General features: G+C 49.6%; 1 protein-coding gene across 2 annotated transcripts in view; it reads right to left on the bottom strand.

Annotated features, from left to right (window-relative positions):
- LOC119966149 (dynein heavy chain 11, axonemal-like) overlaps window positions 1–19,972 on the bottom strand; it is a 622,669-nt gene that overhangs the window by 565,410 nt on the left and 37,287 nt on the right. For both annotated transcript variants that reach the window (XM_038797431.1, XM_038797432.1), the window contains exon 8: window positions 14,881–15,048. In XM_038797431.1, coding sequence (XP_038653359.1) covers window positions 14,881–15,048 — 168 coding nt within the window. The remainder of the gene's footprint in view (window positions 1–14,880; window positions 15,049–19,972) is intronic.

Consider the following 19,972-nt stretch of genomic DNA (forward strand, 5'->3'; position numbering starts at 1 on the left):
CAGAGGGAGACCATCCCACCGTGCCAGATCTGCGTTCATTCTTCGAACCAAGCCAGAAATGTTGTACCTGCGGAGGTCACACGGGATCAGGGGTGAGCTGGCAAGATGGATACAGAACTGGCTAGGTCATAGAAGGCAGAGAGTAGCAATGGAAGGGTGCTTTTCTAATTGGAGGGCTGTGACTAGTGGTGTTCCACAGGGATCAGTGCTGGGACCTTTGTTGTTCGTAGTATATAAATGATTTGGAGGAAAATGTAACTGGTCTGAGTTACTAAGTTTGCAGACGACACAAAGGTTGGTGGAATTGCGGACAGCGATGAGGACTGTCAGAGGATACAGCAGGATTTAGATCGTTTGGAGACTTGGGCGGAGAGATGGCAGATGGAGTTTAATCCGGACAAATGTGAGGTAATGCATTTTGGAAGGTCTAATGCAGGTAGGGAATACACAGTGAATGGTAGAACCCTCAAGAGTATTGAAAGTCAGAGAGATCGAGGTGTATAGGTCACTGAAAGGGGCAACGCAGGTGGAGAAGGTAGTCAAGAAGGCATACGACATGCTTGCCTTCATTGGCCGGGGCATTGAGTATAAGAATTGGCAAGTCATGTTGCAGCTGTATAGAACCTTAGTTAGGCCACACTTGGAGTATAGTGTTCAATTCTGGTCGCCACACTACCAGAAGGATGTGGAGGCTTTAGAGAGGGTGCAGAAGAGATTTACCAGGATGTTGTCTGGTATGGAGGGCATTAGCTATGAGGAGCAGTTGAATAAACTTTGTTTGTTCTCACTGGAACGACGGAGGTTGAGGGGCGACCTGATAGAGGTCTACAAATTATGAGGGGCATAGACAGGGTGGATAGTCAGAGGCTTTTCCCCAGGGTAGAGGGGTCAATTACTAGGGGGCATAGGTTTAAGGTGTAAGGGGCAAGGTTTAGAGTAGATGTACGAGGCAAGTTTTTATACTCAGAGGGTAGTGGGTGCCTGGAACTCGCTGCCGGAGGAAGTGGTGGAAGCAGGGACGATAGTGACATTTAAGGGGCATCTTGACAAATACATGAATAGGATGGGAATAGAGGGATACGGACCTAGGAAGTGTAGGAGATTGTAGTTTAGTTGGTCAGCATGGACGGCACGGGCTTGGAGGGCCGAAGGGCCTGTAAGGATCCGTAAGGGTGTGGCATTGGAGGCTGGGAGAATTGTGGCAGATAAGGGGGGCAGGTATATAATGGTGAGTGGAAAGTGGGAGGGGGTCCGAGTGGTGTTTGTGAACGTCTATGCTCCGAATTGGGATGATGTGGAATTTATGAGACACATGCTAAGCAAAATCCCAGACTTAGAGTCACACTACCTGATCATGGTGGGAGACTTTAACACAGTCATCGACCCCGAGCTGGACGGGTCGAAGTTCAGGACAGGGAAGAGCGAAAGAGTTCTCTTTTTTCTCCCACATTCATAAGGTTTATTCCCACAGACTTCTTTGTTTTGAGCAGGGCATTGATCCCAAAGGTGGCGGGGACAGAATACTCAGCAATCACAGTATCGGACCATTCCCCGCACTGGGTGGACCTGCGGCTTAGTGAGGAGAGAGGGCAGCGCCCACTCTGGAGACTGGATGTGGGGCTGTTGGTGGACGAAGAGGTTTGTGGGCAGATTAGCAGGACAGGAACATCCAGGATTAGCTGGAAACAAACAATACGGGTGAGGTAGCAGCAGCAACGGTCTGGGAGGCTCTGAAGGCAGTTGTCAGAGGGGAACTCATCTCAATTCGATCCCATAGGGAAAAGAGAGAAAGAGCAGAGAGGGAGAGACTGGTGGAGGAGATATGCGGAGGCCCATGAGGAGGGGCTACTGAGGGAGCGGCGGAGTCTGCAGGAGGAGTTTGAACTGCTGACCACAGGGAAAGAGGTAGCACAGCTGAGGAAGGCAAGGAGGGGCAGTCTATGAGGATGGGGAGAAAGCGAGTAGAATGCTGGCACACCAACTGCGAAAGAGGGAGGTGGCCAGGGAAATCCAGGGGGGTAAAGAATAAGGAGGGTATCACGGTTTGGATCCGGGGGGGGGGGGGTGAACGGAGTCTTTACGGAATTCTATAGTAAGCTATACGAGTCGGAGCCCCAGACGGGAGCGGAAGGGATTAGGCAATTTTTGGACCAGTTGAGGTTTCCAAAGGTGGAAGAGGACCTGGTGGAGGGGCTGGGGGCCCCGATTGAATTGGAGGAGATTGTCAAGCGTATAGAGGGCAAGCAATCGGGTAAAGCCCCGGGGCCGGATGCTTACCAGGTAGAATTCTACAAGAAATTTTCGCAAATATTGATCCCACTCCTGATGAGGACCTTCAATGAGGCTAGAGAGAAAGGAACCCTCTCCCCAACAATGTCACAGGCTTTGATCTCACTCATTCTTAAACGAGGGAAGGACCCAGAACATTGTGGGTCATACAGGCCGATTTCGCTTTTAAACGTGGATGCCAAATTGCGCGATAAGATTCTGGCCACAAGAATTGAGGATTGTGTCCCAGAGGTGATAGAGGAAGACCAGACTGGGTTTATTAAAGGCAAACAACTCAATACCAATGTCCGGAGACTTTTGAATATTGTTATGATGTCCTTAGAGGGAGGGGAGGCGGAGGTGGTAACAGCGAGGGACGCAGAGAAAGCCTTTGACCGGGTGGAGTGGGAGTACCTCTGGGAAACGCTGGGGAGGTTCGGGGTTGGTGAGGGCTTTATTGGCTGGGTGAAATTGCTGTACCAGGCGCCTGTAGCAAATGTATGTACAAACCGGCTGAGGTCGGGGTGCTTCGAGCTTCACCGGGGAACGAGACAGGGGTGTCCCCTCTCGCCGTTACTATTTGCCCCAGCTATAGAACCACTAGCTATGGCCCTGAGAGCCTCGAGGAACTGGCGGGGACTGGTTCGGGTGGAGTTGGAACATCGGGTCTCGCTATACGCGGATGATTTGCTCCTGTACATTTTGGACGCTGTGGAGGGGATGGGGGAGGTTCTGTGGATTCTGAGGGATTTTGGTAGTTTTTCAGGGTACAAACTGAATGTGGGAAAGAGCGAGTTGTTTGTGATCCAGGCCAAGGGGCAGGAGGAGAGACTGGAAGAGCTGCCGCTCAGGATGGTAGAGAAAAGTTTTAGTTACCTGGGTATACAGGTGGCCAGGAAATGGGATGCCCTGCACAGGCTCAACCTGACCCGGTTGGTGGAGCTAATGGAAGGGGACTTTAAAAGGTGGGACATGCTCCCGCTGTCACTGGCAGGGAGGGTGCAGACTGTGAAATTGACTGTCCTCCCCAGATTTTTGTTTGTCTTTCAGTGCCTCCCCATCTTCGTCCCGGAGGCCTTTTTTAAGCGGGTGAGTAGGATCATTACAGACTTTGTATGGGCGAATAAGACCCCGCGAGTAAGGAGATCACTGTTGGAGCGCAGTCCGGGGGCCGGTTTGGCACTGCCAAACGTTCGCAACTACTACTGGGCGGCCAACATAGCTATGATTAGGAAGTGGCGATGGGGGGGACAGGGACGGGGGGATGACACTCCACAAGTCCGGTGGTGGTGGAGACACTGCGGATCTGGGGACAGTGGAGGAGGTACAAGAGGGTGGAGGGAGCATAGGTCTGGACCCCGATATGCAACAATCACAGGTTTGTCCCAGGTAGGATGGATGGTGGGTTCCAGAGGTCGCAGAGGGCAGGCATCAGAAGGGATTGATAGATTTGGGGATCTCTTCATTGAGGAGGGTTTCCCGAGCCTGGCGGCATTAGAGGAGGAGTTTGAGTTGCCGGGTGCAGGTATGGGACTTTGTTCGGAGGCAGATTCCAGGCTTTCCTCGCCTCCCCTTGAGGGCACTACATGATAAGGTGGATGTCAAAAACAAGAGTTGGGGATGGGAGGGTCTCGGAGATATACAAGGAATTGATGGAGTGGGAAGGGGTCCCAATCGGGGAGGTGAAGAGGAAGTGGCAGGAAGAGTTGGGAGGGGAGCTGGAAGTCGGAATATGGGAAAAGGCCTTGAGGAGAGTTCATTCATCCTCATTGTGTGCCAGGCTCAGCCTAATCCAGTTCAAGGTGGTTCATAGGGCTCATATGACTGTGGCCCGGATGAGTAGGTTTTCTGAGGAGGTGGAGGACAGGTGCGGACGCTGTGGGGGAAGCCTGGCGAATCATGTGCATATGTTCTGGGCTTGCCCGAAGTTGTGGGGATTCTCGCAGGGATTTGCGGACGTCATGTCAGAGATCCTGGAAGGGAGGGTGACTCCGAGAGAGAGAGGCTGATGCCCTAGCCTTCTCCTCCATGGTGGCCCGGAGACAGATTTTGCTGAGATGGAGGGACTCGGAGCCTCCAAAGTCAGGCATATGGGTCAGCGACATGGCAGGGTTTCTCAGTCTGGAAAAAATTAAGTGGGGGGGGGGGGGGCTGTGGAGGAAAATGGGAGGCATGATAGTGTAAGACAAGGACAGGGAACTTAATATACAGGTAATCAGGATATAGGGTGGGGAGGGGTAGTAGGGTATGTTATTTTAATGTTGTTGCGTGTGTCGGCCCACTCGGTTGTTTAAGAATGTTAAACTGTTAAAATTACAAATTCTTCAATAAAATATATTCTTTAAAAAAAATAGAAATGGGGTTTGCGGGGGGGGCGCGGTGTTGTCTTATGAAGAAAGGTTGGACAGGCTAGGCCTGTATCCGCTCGAGTTTAGAAGTGTTAAGAGGTGACTTGATTGAAACATACAAGATCCTGAGGGTGGATGTGGAAAGGATGTTTCCTCTTGTCAGAGAATCTAGAATTAGGAGTCACTATTTAAAAATAAGGGGTCACGGGTTTAAGGTAGAAATTAAGAGAATTTTGTTTTCTCAGAGGGTCGTGAGTCTTTCTTCTTCCTCAAAAGAAGCAGAATCTTTGAATATTTTCAAGGCAGAGCTAGATAGATTTTTAATATGAAGGGGGTGAAAGATTATCCCAGATAAGTCAGAACGTGGAGTTGAGATTACAAGCAGATCAGCTATGATCATTTTGAATTGCAGAAGGGCCGAGTGGCCTTCTCCTGCTCCTAGTTTATATGTATGTTCATATAATTGTATGTTTAACCACAGGGGCACAGAAATGCTCCTCAACTGAGAAGTGCAAGTACCCAAATCTCAAGGGCCCAATCTTCAAAACAGCTATTATAAGGGAACAGGCAATCAAGATGATTTCAACACAAGTGGTTTAGATTATGGGCAAACAGTGGTTCACTAATCAGTGTGGTCCATGACTTGCACCATCAAGACACCGGGAACATATCAATGGTGGCTACCAAAGTGGGAGCTACTACAGCTTTAGTAGGTGCCTATAGAGTCAACCTGAATGCCACTCTCACAGGAATTTCAAGGCCTGTGTCTCCACCACTGGTGGGCAAGCCTTCAGCGGCACAGGACCGAAGCTCTGGAATTCTTTCCCTCAACCTCCCAACCTTTCTGCCTCTTTAAGATGTTCCTTCCAAACATTGGACGGGATTCTCCGACCCCCCGCCAGGTCGGAGAATCGTTGGGGGCCGGCGTCAATACCGCCCCTGCCGTGTCCCAAATTCTCCGCCACCAGAAATTCGGCGGGGGCGGGAATTGCGCCACTCTGGTCGGCGGGCTCCCCCCGCCCCCGGCGATTCTCCGGCCCACGATGGGCCAAAGTTCCGCCGCTGTCAAGCCTCTCCCGCCGGCGTGGACCAAACCACCTACCTTACCGGCAGGAGCAGGCGGCACGGGCAGGCTCCAGGGTCCTGGAGGGGGCGCGGGGCGATCTGGCCCCGGGGGGCTGCCCCCACGGTGGCCTGGCCTGCGATCGGGGCCCACCAATCGGCGGGCGGGCCAGTGCCGTGGGGGCACTCTTTTCCTTCCGCCTTCGCCATGGTCTTCACCATGGCAGAAGTGACCCCTTCCCCTGCGTATGCCCCTCAAGGTGGTGGCTTGGCCCCTAAAGGTGCAGAGACTTCCGCACCTTTGGGGCGGCCTGACGCGGGAGTGGTTCACACCACTCCATCACACCGGGATCCCCCCCCCCCCCCCCGCACCGCCGGGTAGGGGAGAAACCCGGCCTATCTCTTTGACAAGGATTTTGTCACCTGTCCTAATATGTGCTCAATGTCACTTTTGTTAAATGCCTGTAAAAGGTACTCGAAAAGCCCAAGTTGATGTTGTGCCTATGGATGTGCCTTGGGTTTATTTCCACCTATGGGCTGGAGGTCATGGGGACAGACAGGTAAGGAACAAAAGGCAGGTAAAAATAGACAGACCTCCTGTGAGGTCATGCCAGAAGGTTCAGTTAGGTGGATGGGGTGAGGAGGAAGCAGTGGAAACAGCTGATGGATGATGTCTACCTTGGCGACAAAGTACCATAAGTACCTCATAACGGTTGGAAGACGGAAATTAGTTACGAATTGGTCGGTAGACCTCCGGTGATGGCCATGCACCATGCAGCCGTGTACTTGGTGGCTCCTGCAAGAGGAAACTCTTATCTGCCCATAAATGCCAGTCAAACCTTTGAATGCGGCCCCAAGCCCCTGATTCTTGCTGGTGAAGGTGTTGGCAATTCTTTGCGCAGGGTCCGGAGTGCACGGGACAAAGAGCAACCGGGGCGGGGGTGGCTGCAAGCCAGCCTCGAACGCAAGGCCATGGAAAGCGCGGTTGAAGGCGCGATGGCGGTGGGCTTAGAGTCAACTCTTCCGGCCCAATGGTCTACTGCTCAGTTTGTCGACTTTTTAACAGCCCAGTTCCGGAAACAGAGGGTTGTAAACTTCTGAAGATCTGGTACGGGCCATTGTTCCAATTAAGGCGGCAGTGGAGAGAGTTAAGCATCATTTAGAGGCTCAGGGTACATCGCGCCCAAAAAATGGAGGAGTCTGTCGCTGACCACGAGGGTTGGCTGGATTCAGTGGAGGCCCAACTCCTGTATTCAATATTCTGACCAATAAAACCTAGCATGCTAATGCCTTCTTCACCACCCTGTCCAACTGTGACTCCACCTTGAAGGAGCTATGAACCTGTACCCCTAGATCTCTTCGTTCTGTAACTCTCCCCAATTCCCTACCATTAACTGAGTAGGTCCTGCCCCGATTTAATCAACCAAAATGTATCACCTCACATTTATCCAAATTAAACTCCATCTGCCATTCATTGGCCCACTGGCCCAATTGGTCACTCTTATATAACCTTCTCAAGCGGGAGAATCCAGCTAAGAAGGTTGTGCAGTGCTGGTCCGAGGAGACAGAAGAGCTCTTACGTGACTGCTTAGAGACATGGACTGGTCCATATTTAAGAACTCAGTGACTAACTTAAATGAGTATGTCACCACCGTCACAGACTTCATCAGCAAACGTGTGGACGACTGTGTGCCAAAGAAAGCAGTACGTACGTTCCCCAACCGGAAACCATGGCTCAACCGCGAGATTGACTCCCTTCTGAAGGACAGATCTGAGGCATTCAAGGCAGACGACCCTGACCTATACAAGAAAAAAGCAAAGCCATCTGAGATGCCAAGAGAGAATATCAAACTAAGCGAGAGTCACAGACAGACTCTCAGCGGTTGTGGCAAGGACTAAACAACATAACAGGCTACAAAGCGAAGCCGAGCAGTATCTCTGGCAGCAGCGCACCCCTCCCCGATGAACTCAATGCATTCTATGCTCGGTTCAAGCAGGTAACCAACAATCCGCTGTCGAGTGCCCCAGCAGCCCATAATTCACCCATACCCACCATCACAGCTTCCAAAGTCAGATCGGCCTTCCTGAAAGTGAACCTGTGGAAGGCGACGGGCCCGGACGGGATCCCTGGTCGTGCACTCAGAGCCTGCACGGACCAGCTGGCAGAGGTATTCACAGACATCTTTAACCTGTCCCTACTCCACTCCGAGGTCCCCACCTGCTTCAAGAAGACCACCATCATACCGGTACCAAAGAAGAACCAGGCAACATGCCTCAATGACTACCGCCCGGTGGCCCTGACTTCAGTCGTAATAAAGTGCTTCGAGAGGCTGATCATGAAGCACATCACCTCCATATTCCCGAAACGCCTTGATCCACTTCAATTTGCATACCGTCGCAACCGGTCCACATCAGACGCCATTTCCCTGGCCCAACACTCATCCCTAGAGCATCTCGAAAACAAGGACTCCTACATCAGACTCCTATTTAGTGACTACAGCTCCGCCTTCAACACCATAATCCCAGCCAAGCTCATATCAAAGCTCCAAAACCTAGGACTTGGCTCTCCACTCTGCAACTGGATCCTTGACTTTCTGACCAACAGACCACAGTCAGTAAGAATGAGCAACAACACCTCCTCCACAATTGTCCTCAATACCGGGGCCCCGCAAGGCTGTGTGATTAGCCCCCTACTCTACTCCCTGTACACACACGACTACGTGGCAAAACTTGGTTCCAACTCCATCTACAAGTTTGCTGACGATATGACCATAGTGGGCCGGATCTCGAATAATGACGAGTCAGAATACAGGAGGGAGATAGAGAACCTGGTGGAGTGGTGTAACGACAACAATCTCTCCCTCAATGCCAGCAAAACTAAAGAGCTGGTCATTGACTTCAGGAAGCAAAGTATTGTACACACCCCTGTCAGCATCAACGGGGCCGAGGTGGAGATGGTTAGCAGTTTCAAATTCCTAGGGGTGCACATCACCAAATGTCTGTCCTGGTCCACTCACGTCGCGCTATCACCAAGAAAGCACAACAGCGCCTATACTTCCTCAGGAAACTAAGGAAATTCAGCATGTCCACATTAACCCTTACCAACTTTTACAGATGCACCATAGAAAGCATCCTATCTGTCTGCATCGCAGCCTTGTATTGCAACTGCTCGGCCCAGGACCGCAAGAAACTTCAGAGAGTCGTGAATACCGCCCAGTCCATCACATGAACCTACCTCCCATCTACTGACTCCATCTACACATCCCACTGCCAGGGGAAAGCGGGCAGCATAATTAAATATCCCTCCCACCCAGCTTACTCACTCTTCCAACTTCTTCCATCGGGCAGGAGATACAGAAGTCTGAGAACACGCACAAACAGACTCAAAAACAGCTTCTTCCCCACTGTCACCAGACTCCTAAATGACCCTCTTATTGACTGACCTCATTTACACTACACCCTGTATGCTTCATCCGATGCCAGTGCTTATGTAGTTACATTGTATATCTTGTGTTGCCCGATTATGTATTTTCTTTTATTCCCTTTTCTTCCCATATACTTAATGATCAGTTCAGCTGTTTGCAGAAAAATACTTTTCACTGTACCTCGGTACACGTGACAATAAACAAACCCAATCCAATCCAATCCAACGTTCACTATCTACTATGCCACCAATCTTGGTGTCATCTGCAAACTTACTCATCATGCCTCCTACATTCTCATCCAAATCATTAATATATATAACAAAGAACAGTGGACCCAGCACCGATCCCAGAGGCACACCGCTGGTCACAGGCCTTCAGTTTGAAAAACCACCCTTCACAACCACCCTTTGGCTTCGGCCGCCAAGCCAATTTTGTATCCAATTGGCTACATCACCCTGGATTCCGTGAGACTGAACCCTTTGCAACAACCTACCATGCGGTATCTTGTCGAAGGCCTTGCTAAAGCCCATGTAGACAACGTCAACTGCAATGCCCTCATCTACCTTCTTGGTTAACCCCTTCAAAAAATGCAATCAAATTGGTGAGACATGACTTTTCCCTTATAAAGCCATGCTGACTTTCCCTAATTAGCCCTTGCCTGTCTAAATGCCTGTAGATCCTGTCCCTCAGAATACCTTCTAACCATTTGTCCACTACAGAAGTAAGGCTAACCTGTAATTCCCAGGCTTATCCCTACAGCCCTTCTTAAACAAGGTCACAACATTTGCTACCCTCCAATCTTCAGGCACCTCTCCTGTGGCTGTTAATCTCCAAAGTGGAGATGGACGATAGCTTTAAGTACCTGGGGGTCACAATCGCCAACAGCCGGTCCTGGTCCACTCACATTGATGCAAAAGCCAAGAAAGCCCAACAATGTCTCTACTTCCTACGGAAGCTAAAGAAATTAGGCATGTCTGTATCAACTCTCACCAACTTCTACACATGTGCCATAGAGAGCATCTTATCCGGCTGCATTACAGCTTGGAAGGGCAACTGCTTGGCCCACGATCACAAGAAACTGCAGTGTGGTGAACTCAGCCCAACGCATCACACAAGCTTGCTGTCCTCCTATTGATTCTGTCTACACCTCCCTCTCCCGCAGGAAGGCTGACAGCATCGTAAGAGACCCGTCACATCCAGGCTTTGCCCTCTTCCAGACCCTTCAATCAGGCAGAAAATACAAAAGTCTGAAGACCTGCACATGCAGACACAGGAACAGCTTCTTCCCCACAGCTACTAGACTCAACGATTCTCCCTTGGACTGATCTGTTCCCTGTAAGAACACCATTCACGACGCCCTATGCTGTTCTTGTTTGGCCCTTGTTCCGCACTTTAACCAATCACTATTTGTTGATGTACCATTTGTCAATCTACTCTGTCGATTATTCTTTTGTCTACTCTGCACATATTGGGTATGTTCCCTTGGCCGCAGAAAAATACTTTTCACTGTACTTCGGTACATGTGACAATAAATATCAATGAATCAATCAATCTCATGTCCCAGATCCTGGAGGATATTGGCGATGGCCGGGGAGCTGTCGAGATTCATGCAGCTTATGGGTGATGTGGCTCCATGGCGCTTTGGGAGGCCTAGGACGAGGGATTTTCTTTCTTATTACATGTTCCCAGGTGTTATTCTCAAATAGATTTTTTTTGTTATAGATGAGACATTGATTTGTAGAGTGGCGGGGTCAGAGTACCTGGCAATCATGGTGTGTGACCGCGTGGCGGGCTGAAAAGCCGTCCCCTTGTCGACCCCAGTGGAGTCTGGATGTTGGTCTCCTTGTGGATAAGGGATGAGAGGTTGGAAGGGGCCATTTGTAATTATATGGATCAGAACGACACGAGGGCGGGGGCGGTCTCTGCTGGGTGCTGTGGGAGGCACTGAAGGTTGTGGTTAGGCGAGAGCTCATCTCGATCCGGGCGCACAGACTAAGGGTGGAGGGGGAGCAGCAAACAAGATTGGTGGAGTCGATCTTAGCAGTCGATCGCAGTTGCCTGGAATCACATGATGAGGCACTGTTGAAGGGACGCCGGAGACTCCAGGTGGAGTTTAATCTGGTCACCTCAGATAAGGCAGTGCGACAACTGCGCAGAACTGTGGGGGTTGGTGTACCAATATGGGGAGAAGGTTGGCAGGATGCTCACCCACCAACTGAGGAAACAGACACCTGCTAGGGAAATAGGTAGGCTGAGGAACGACGGGGGTAAATTAGCAACGAACCCAGCAGAGATTAATAAAACTTTTGAGTCCTTCTATCAGAGACTATTCCAATCGGAATGGACGCCAGGGGATGAACTGAGACAAAGATTCTTGGATGGGTTGGAGTTTCAGGCGAGGGTGCAGGGATTGGGGCCTCAGTAGGTCAGTGGGAGGTGTGGGGATGTGGGAGTTTGATGCAGTCAGGGAAGGCCCCACATCCGGACGAATTCCCAGCCAAATTTTACAAATGCTTTGGCACATTGCTGGGTCTGTTAATGTGTGCGGATGTACAATGAAGCACTGTAAAGGGGTGTGCTCCCCCCCACCCCCACGTTATCGCCTGTTTCCATTTCCCTCATCCAAAAAAAGACAAAGATCCAGAGCAATATGGATCTTTTCGTCCAATTTCACTCCTAAATGTAGATGCAAAGCTTTCGGCGAAGATCTTGGGTACCCGTATTGAGGGATGTGTGCCGGATGTGGTTAGAGAGGACTAAACCAGGTTTGTGAAAGGTAGATTGTTAGCGAACTATATATGGAGGCTATTGGACGTAATCATGATGCCCGCAGGAGGAAGCGAGGTCGAGGTTGTGGTGTTAATGGATGCCGAGATGGCATTTGACCCAGTGGAATGGGTGTATTTATTGGACATTTTGGAGCGGTTTGGGTTAGGATAGGGATCCGTGAAATGAAAATGAAAATCGCTTATTGTCAGAAGTAGGCTTCAATGAAGTTACTGTTAAAAGCTCCTAGTCGCCACATCCACCGCCTGTTCGGGAAGGCTGGTATGGGAATTGATCTGTGCTGCTGGCCTGCCTTGGTCTGCTTTAAAAGCCAGTTATTTAGCCCAGTGTGCTAAACCAGCCCCTAACTGGGGCTGGTTTGTGGACTGGGTTACACTGTTTTTTTAAAGCCCCAAAAGCAAGCATCTCCACTAACGGGGTCAACTCTAAGTGTTTCACTTTGCAGTGTGGGGAGAGGCAGGGGTGCCCACTCTCCCTTCTGCTCTTCGCCTTTGCGATTGAGCCATGGGCAATGGCTCTTCAGGCATCTGGGGAGTGGAGGGGTTTTGGAGGGGGTATCTCTGTCCGGGAGAGTCTAAACAATGTCGGTGGTGATCCTGCCAAGGTTCCTTTTTGTATTCCAGAATCCCCCAATCTTCCTGCCCAAAAAGTTCAATAGGCTTATTCTGAGCTGTGTGGGCAGAGAAGATTACCCCAATTTAAAAGAGTTTGTCTAGAGAGGGGTAGACGGGGTGGTGGCCAGGTTCTTCCTAATTTTCCGGAGTTACTACTGGGCTGCCAATGTTGTCATGGTCCGGAAATGGTGTTACATCAAAGGTCGGTGTGATGCAGAGTAGAAGAGGCCTCATGTAGGGCGACCTCCTTAAGGGCATTGGCTTCAGCTCCTCTATCATTCTCACCGAACATGTACGCATCAAATCCACTGGTGGTTTCCACTCTGAGGGTGTGGAATCTGTGCCCGTTACATTTTGGCCTGGAGGGCATGTCCAGAAAGGCCCTGATCTGTGGTAACCATAAATTTGTCCCAGAGAGATTGGATGCCTGGTTTAAGGGGTGGGAGGTTTACAGATCTAACTGAGCTGACAGAAGCTTACCAATTGCCCAATGGTAACGAGTTCAGATGCCTCCAGGTAAGGGCCTTTCTGAGTAAAGAGGTGGGTTTGTTCCCAAAGACATTGGGTCTACAGGACAGGCTCCTCTCGGCGAATAATATTGGGGAGGGCAAGGTCTCCAATGTGTATGCCGCATTGAGCAGGATGGGTTGAGTTTCGATGGTGGCAATGCAGCAAAAATGGGAGGAAGAATTGGGAGGCACGGTGCGAGGTTGGATTTGGGAAGAAGCATTGCATTGCATTAACATATCCTCATTGTGTGCTAAACTTAGTCTTATTCAGCTTAAAGTTGTGCATAGAGCACATATCACGCCAGCAAGGCTGAGCCGATTCTTCCCAGAAGTGGCTGATCAGTGTGCAGGATGTGCCAGGTCTCCTGCGAATCATGTCCACATGTTCTGGTCCTGTCCAAAACTGGTGGGATTCTGGGAGGGAGTCACAGATGATTCTCTCTCTCCACAGATGTTGCCAGACCTGCTGAGACTTTCCAGCGCTTTCGGCTTTTATTAACCCTGTGTTGCCAATATCCTCAAATTCCAAAGCCCAAATCCTGCAGCTATCTTCTTCATCTTGGAACCATGAAGCTGAGAATTTTCCAAAGCAATCCAGAACGATGTGAGGATGCTTGAACGCGGTTTGTCAAAAGCAGCATAAATATGTTGATTGCACAATGCACAAGAACATTTTTAACTTTAAAGATTACATGGGCATCTGTCAAAACTTCACAAAAGCATAAAATACTGCTACAAGTGGATACATTTCACAACACCAGGCAGCAATTCCGCTACAAGAAATGATAGCATGTCAATGATTGCATCCTGATCTTCGTGCGCAGAAAGAGATTTCATATCCACAGTATTCCAAGAAAAATAAAATCTGGTACAAAGTGACATTGATGCAGTGGCTGCTAAATGTAAATTAACATATTTTTGTTGCAAAACCACTCTTTCAAAGCATTACAAATTACATTTAACTGTATAGGATTTTAAATTGGTCTGAATTTCTTACTCAAGCAGCGTTTTGTTGGGTTTATTGGTGGTATTACCATGGCCAATTTATTTTCTTTCAGTTAGCTATGGCAGTTCTATCTTTTAAACAATTCCCTGTCCTCCCTCTACATTCAGTTCCGAACGTCGACTTGGTTTCAACTCTCCCCTGCGGCGATTCTCCACGCTCGACAGGCCGAGTGCCTGCCGAGTTCCCCCGGCATGGTTCACATATGGTCCAACCCAGCGGGACCTCGGCATTCTGGCTGCGGGGACCGTCCTGGTGGGGGGGTGGGGGGATCCAACTCCGTGAGGGGGCCTCCACGGTGTCCAGGCCTGCGATCGGGAGCTACCGATCGGAGGACATGCTCATTGGAAGGGGGGGCGGGGGGGGTCCTGGGGTCCTCTGTTCCTCCGCGCCAGGCCACCGTAGGGCTCTGCCATGTTGCGCGGAGACGGCAACCACGCGCATGCGCGGACCCGTGCTGGCTGTGCAGAGCCGGCTTTCGGCGCCGGAGCAGCACATGGCCCCCTGAAATCTGGAGAATAACTGGGCCAGGAGGCCCGTTGACGCCGGCGTACGTTAAATGTATATTAAGAAAGAAAGAAATGGTAAAAGGCAGCGAAAATGAAAACAAATGGGTCGAGGTGGGGCTGATCATCTGAAGTTGTTGAATTCGATGTTCAGGCCGGAAGGCTGTAGTGTGCCTAACCGGAAGGTGAGAGGTTATCCTGTCTACCACTTTGAAACAACCCGTCACTTCTCCAAGGGTTTTGGTGCTGGGTTCAAAGTTATGGTGCTGGGGTAGAGGAATTGCAGGTCCACACCATTTCAAGAGTTGAAGCTGCCCTTTGCATATAATTGTGACCAAAGAAAAATAATCATCTTTACCGTGTTTTCATAATCCAGAGGATTATAGGTGCTTTCCTTGAAAACCTTACAGCATTCCAAGAATTCATTGTTCATTTTAGAAATGTTTTCACTGAGCATTTTCCCTTTCATGCCACCAAACTCCAGCTTTTCCAGCTTTTGGAATTCCAGCATGGTAATAAACAAATCCTTTAATAAAAAGAACATGACAAACATTTCAGGTTAAACAAACAGACTGCAAACATTCACTTCTGAAAATGATCATCAGTTAACGACAGGTATGAGGGCATGTGTATGCACTTTCACAGGTACACTTCTACATGTGAGCGAGAAAAAGAAGCAATGGACAGAACCTTACCAGAATTTGGCAAAGTGTCAGGCTCAGACAGAAAACTGGCATTTAACTCTCCAACCCCAGGCGCCAACGCACCCCACCCCTCCCCACAAGGATCCCCTAGACTGCCTCATGTCTGGCCAAATTTGTTGTAAATCTCGCCAACCTAAACACATTTGGCAGGGTGTCCGGTAAAAACTTTGAAATGTATTAAAATGAGATTCACACCCTTTCTGGGCGCGAATCTCAGGACATTGCCAGCAAGGGGTGGAAGAAATCAGGAAATGCGTTCTCTCCGGCGCGAATCGCGTTTCCCAATTCTCACAAGCTATTCCATCCTCACCGCCAAACCCGTGGACAGTGAGTGCGGGCTCAAGATCGCAGCCAAGAGCATAAATATATGCAAAGTGAGAAAAAGCTGAGCTCTCCATGATTAAATTTATCCCAGATTAATTTTTTTTAACGCATTTTATTAAGGCATATGTAATTTCAGGGCAGCACGGTGGCACAGTGGTTAGCATTGCTGCCTCACGGCACCGCGGTCCCAGGTTCGATACCTGCTCTGGGTCACTGTCCGTGTGGAGTTTGCACATTCTCCCCGTGTCTGCGTGGGTTTCGCCCCCACAACACAAAGATGTGCAAGGTAGGTGGATTGGCCATGCTAAATTGCCCCTTGATTGGAAAAATGAATTGGGTACTCTAAATTATTTTTAAAAAGGCATATGTAATTTTAACAACCTGAATTAATTTTTTGCAAAAAAAGATTAAGAGGTGGATTTTCCATTGCCCAACACCAGTAGCAGGTTATCCAATCCTGCAGAGAATGGAGTGTCGGCTGAAAACTGGGTGCTAACTCTGTTCCGATACTCTGGTTCCACGCCAGTGAGCTACACACCCCGCATCACTGGAAGAATGCAAATCAGTGATTTGCTCCTATTTGCATCTGATTAATGGGCTGGAAGCCAGAGTGACGCCCCACCCACCCCCCCCCAACCCGGTTAGCACCGACCCCTGCAGCAGGGAATCCTCCCAGCGGGATTTGGTGCAAGTTTTCCAAGCATGGCCCGGACGTGGTAGACCCTGCAGTGGGTCAAGGGGGAAAGAAAGGAAGAACAATAATAATAAGGGATTCTACGTCAATGTGATTCTAGGATGGTTTGTTGCCTACCTGATGCCAGAGTCCAGGATGTCACTGAACAGCTGCGGTGCATTCTGAAGGGCAAGTGTGATAAGGCAGAGGTCATGGTACATGCTGGTGCCAATGATATAGGTAGAAAGAGGGATGAGGTCTTGCATCAGGAATTCAGGGAGTTAGGTAGTAGACCAAAAAGCAGGAACTCTTGGGTTGTAATCTCTGGATTACTCCCAGTGCCACATGCTAGTGAGTACAGGAATAAGAGAATAGCACAGATGAATGCGTGGTTTAAGAATTGGTGCAGGAGGGAGGGGGTTTAGATTCCTGGACCACTGGGACCATTTTTGTGGAAGGTGGGGTCTGTACAAGCAGAACGGTCTACATCTAAACCAGTGTGCGACTAACATCCTTGCTGGCGGGTTTGCCCGTGCCGTTGAGTAGAGTTTAAACTAATTCAGCAGGGGGAGGGGACGCAGACTGTTAGCAGAATAGGGACACGGCATAGCACAGAAAAGCAATCAAGTTGGAGGGAATACTAAAGTAGTAAGTTTCAAGGGAGTAAGACAAGGCTGGATGGCCTCTACTTTAATGCCATGTGTATTAGAGGTAAAACGGATGAGTTAAGCGCGACGATTGATAAGCGCAATTGTGATATAGTAGTTATGGAGACGTGGTTGAGGAAAGGGCAGGTTTGACAGCTCAACATTCCTGGATATAGAAACTTCAGGCGAGACAAAGGAGGGGGCAGAAGAGGAGGCGGACATCCGTTGGCGGCCATGGAGTGAGTGGTCAAACACAAGCTAGTTCTGGCTCAAAGGCATTGGTTTTTGGGACATTTTAGTGGGGTAATTTCGGCAGAAAAATGGAGCAGAAGGTGTAGGAGGACAGGTTCTCCCCAAAATTGTCATGTTTACTGGACATCAGTCCCCGCAGAAGACAGTTAGGACCTGGCTAAGGATATGGAGGAGATGACACAGCACTAATTTTGAGAATGGCGGAGGGGGAAGGGTCGAGGTCAGTGGGAAAGCCTCAAATGGAGCAGTTGATGAGCTTCATCAAGGAAGAATTACGCCAGCAAAGGAAGGAGATGCACAAAGACTGGTCGAAGGCGATTGAGGGAGCAGTGGCCGTTGGATCAGGTGAAGGAATACCTTGAAGCGCATGGGACAATATGTGAGGTGGAAAAAGTGGTGTCCGGCCAGAGCAATCAGACTGTGTCTTTTGAGTCGAGGTGGAGATCTTGCGGGATCTATGCAAGTCGCTGTGGGAGGAGGTGGAGCAGCAGAAGAATAGATTGAGATGACAGAACTTGTAGATTGTCCGCCTGTCAGAGAACGTAGAACATTGAATTTACAATGCAGAAGGAGGCCATTTGGCCCATTGAGTCTGCACCGACCCTTGGAAAGACCACCCCACTTAAGCCCACACTTCCACCCTATCCCCGTAACCCAGAAACCCAACCCCTCCTAACCTTTTTGGACACCAAGGGCAATTTAGCATGGCCAATCTACGTAACCTGCACGTCTTTGAACTGTGGGAGGAAATCAGAGCACCCAGATGAAACCCATGCACAAACAGGGAGAACGTGCAGACACCGCACACGAAGTGACCCAAGCCAGGAATCGAACCTGTGACCCTGGAGCTGTGAAGCCACAGTGGTAACCACTGCGCTACCATGCCGCATAGAGGGTGTGGAAGGAACGAGTGCCACAAAGTACATTTCAAGGGTGCTGGCCAGGTTGGTGGAGGAGAAAGTGCTGGACAAGGCCCCAGAAGTGGATTGGTGCACAGGCCCTTGAGGTAGAAGGCGAAGAGCAAGGAAGCACCCGGGGGTAGTGATTGCATGATTGCATGGCTGCACAAGTTCGTGGACAAGGAGAAGATCCTGAATTGGGCCAGTTTGAAGCAAGTCTGTGAATGAGAGGGTAATCACATCCGGATTTATCAGGATATGGCATGGAGCTGACGAAGACGCATGCGGGATTCAACAAGGCCAAGTCTATGTTGGGGTGTTGTACCCGGCAAGACTTTGGGTAACATTCACCGGTCATGAGTACTATTTAGAGGAGGTGAACAACTTTATAAGGGACCATAAGTTGGAGGAGAACTGAGAGGTGGCTTGAGATTGAGGGGCTAAGTCCCCAAAAGTCGGTGTTGTGGCTGTTTTTTGTTGCCAAAAGGGGAATTTCTTGGGAGTTGTAAGTTTATAAGGGGGGGGGGGTCATTTCCCCTGCCTTTTGTCTTGTTTTTGGGAGGAGGTTATTTGTGAATTTGGGAGTTTTCTTTTTTCAAAAGTGTTTAAAGCAGCAGCTTTTACAATTGTGGGAGCCTTCCTGGAAAGTCAAGTACACTTCAAATGCCTTGACAGCCTTTGAAATGCAAATCTTCCTTTCAATTTCACACAGTAATATATTGCATTAGCCAGTGATTGACAGTTTTATTACTCCAGAGGCAGGTGCTTGGTGGATTGTTAATCTCTTTCCCTTCACGCTTGAATGCATCTCAAGCACCCTGCTTTGATGCTAACCACAAATGCTTGGAAAGACTCTTGCAATGATTGACAGTTTCTCACCACATCAAAAGCAGCCAAGTGCTTTCACTTCCTCTTTTTCACAGCAGATAGCACTTGTTATCTCTGATGGCAGAGGTCTGATGGGGGGGGGGACTATGAAGGGGGTCAGGTCACCCTCATGTGTCGGTACTGTGAAGGGGTGACTCATTATTACTGTGGAAGATGCCCCGTCTTGGCAGAGGCCTGGGGACCTTGGTATCGGGCTGCCCACTCAAAATGGCAGCCTGATACCGGGATTCCCTCAGAATCCAGCAAGCTCTCCTCCATGCATACATTAGCATGGTAAGAGAGAGGGAATCACACCTGGGCATCAATCCTAGTGCCAGCATTGACCAGGAGCGAGTCTCTGCTGGCGGGGCACTTAGTATCCAGAACAGAGAATCCAGCCCTCAATATTTCCCATTTTGTAAACATTAAGCTTCACCATCCATTGCTTAGCCTAGCCATATTGTTTGCCACATCCCACTGAATATTCTCATCACCTGTAAGTTGGTCACCTAGATTTAACGTACTGTCAATAACAAACTTTATTTGCATTGATTCAGATGTTTATGCATGTACTTCAAAAAGACAAAGCGACTCAATGGAATTCTGCTAGTATATGTAACAGTTTCTCAGTCAACAGTACGGGTGGACAACATCAGTTTGGTCCATATCCAGCATATTTGGTGGGCTCAGAGAGGGAAGTGAAGGTGGGGGGAGGGGGGGCACTGATGGATCTGGCAAGGAAAGACCCCCATCCAGGACTCTTACTTGCTGTCAGGCCACAGTCTCATCCACCTGCCAGCCAAACCCTGGAGGGGTTGCCCACCAGTAAAATGGTTAGGCAGCTGTTGCGTTTTTAAAAAGGATATTGATATGCCTGACCTTCTCCCTCTCGCCCCATCTTCAGGGTGACACATCCCAACCCGAATGGGGCCGAAAGCTGGAGGGCCTACTATTGGCTGATTCAGGATTGCGTGGCAAGCCTACTCCCTCTCTGTTCCCTTTAATTGAATGCAGCTTTAAAAATGCTTGAAGCCTCAGTTGTAACCACCTCACCCAGTGGCGATGCCAAGGCCACGTGGAGAGC

Source organism: Scyliorhinus canicula, chromosome 5 (assembly GCF_902713615.1).
Source record: "Scyliorhinus canicula chromosome 5, sScyCan1.1, whole genome shotgun sequence".
NCBI lineage: Eukaryota > Metazoa > Chordata > Chondrichthyes > Carcharhiniformes > Scyliorhinidae > Scyliorhinus > Scyliorhinus canicula.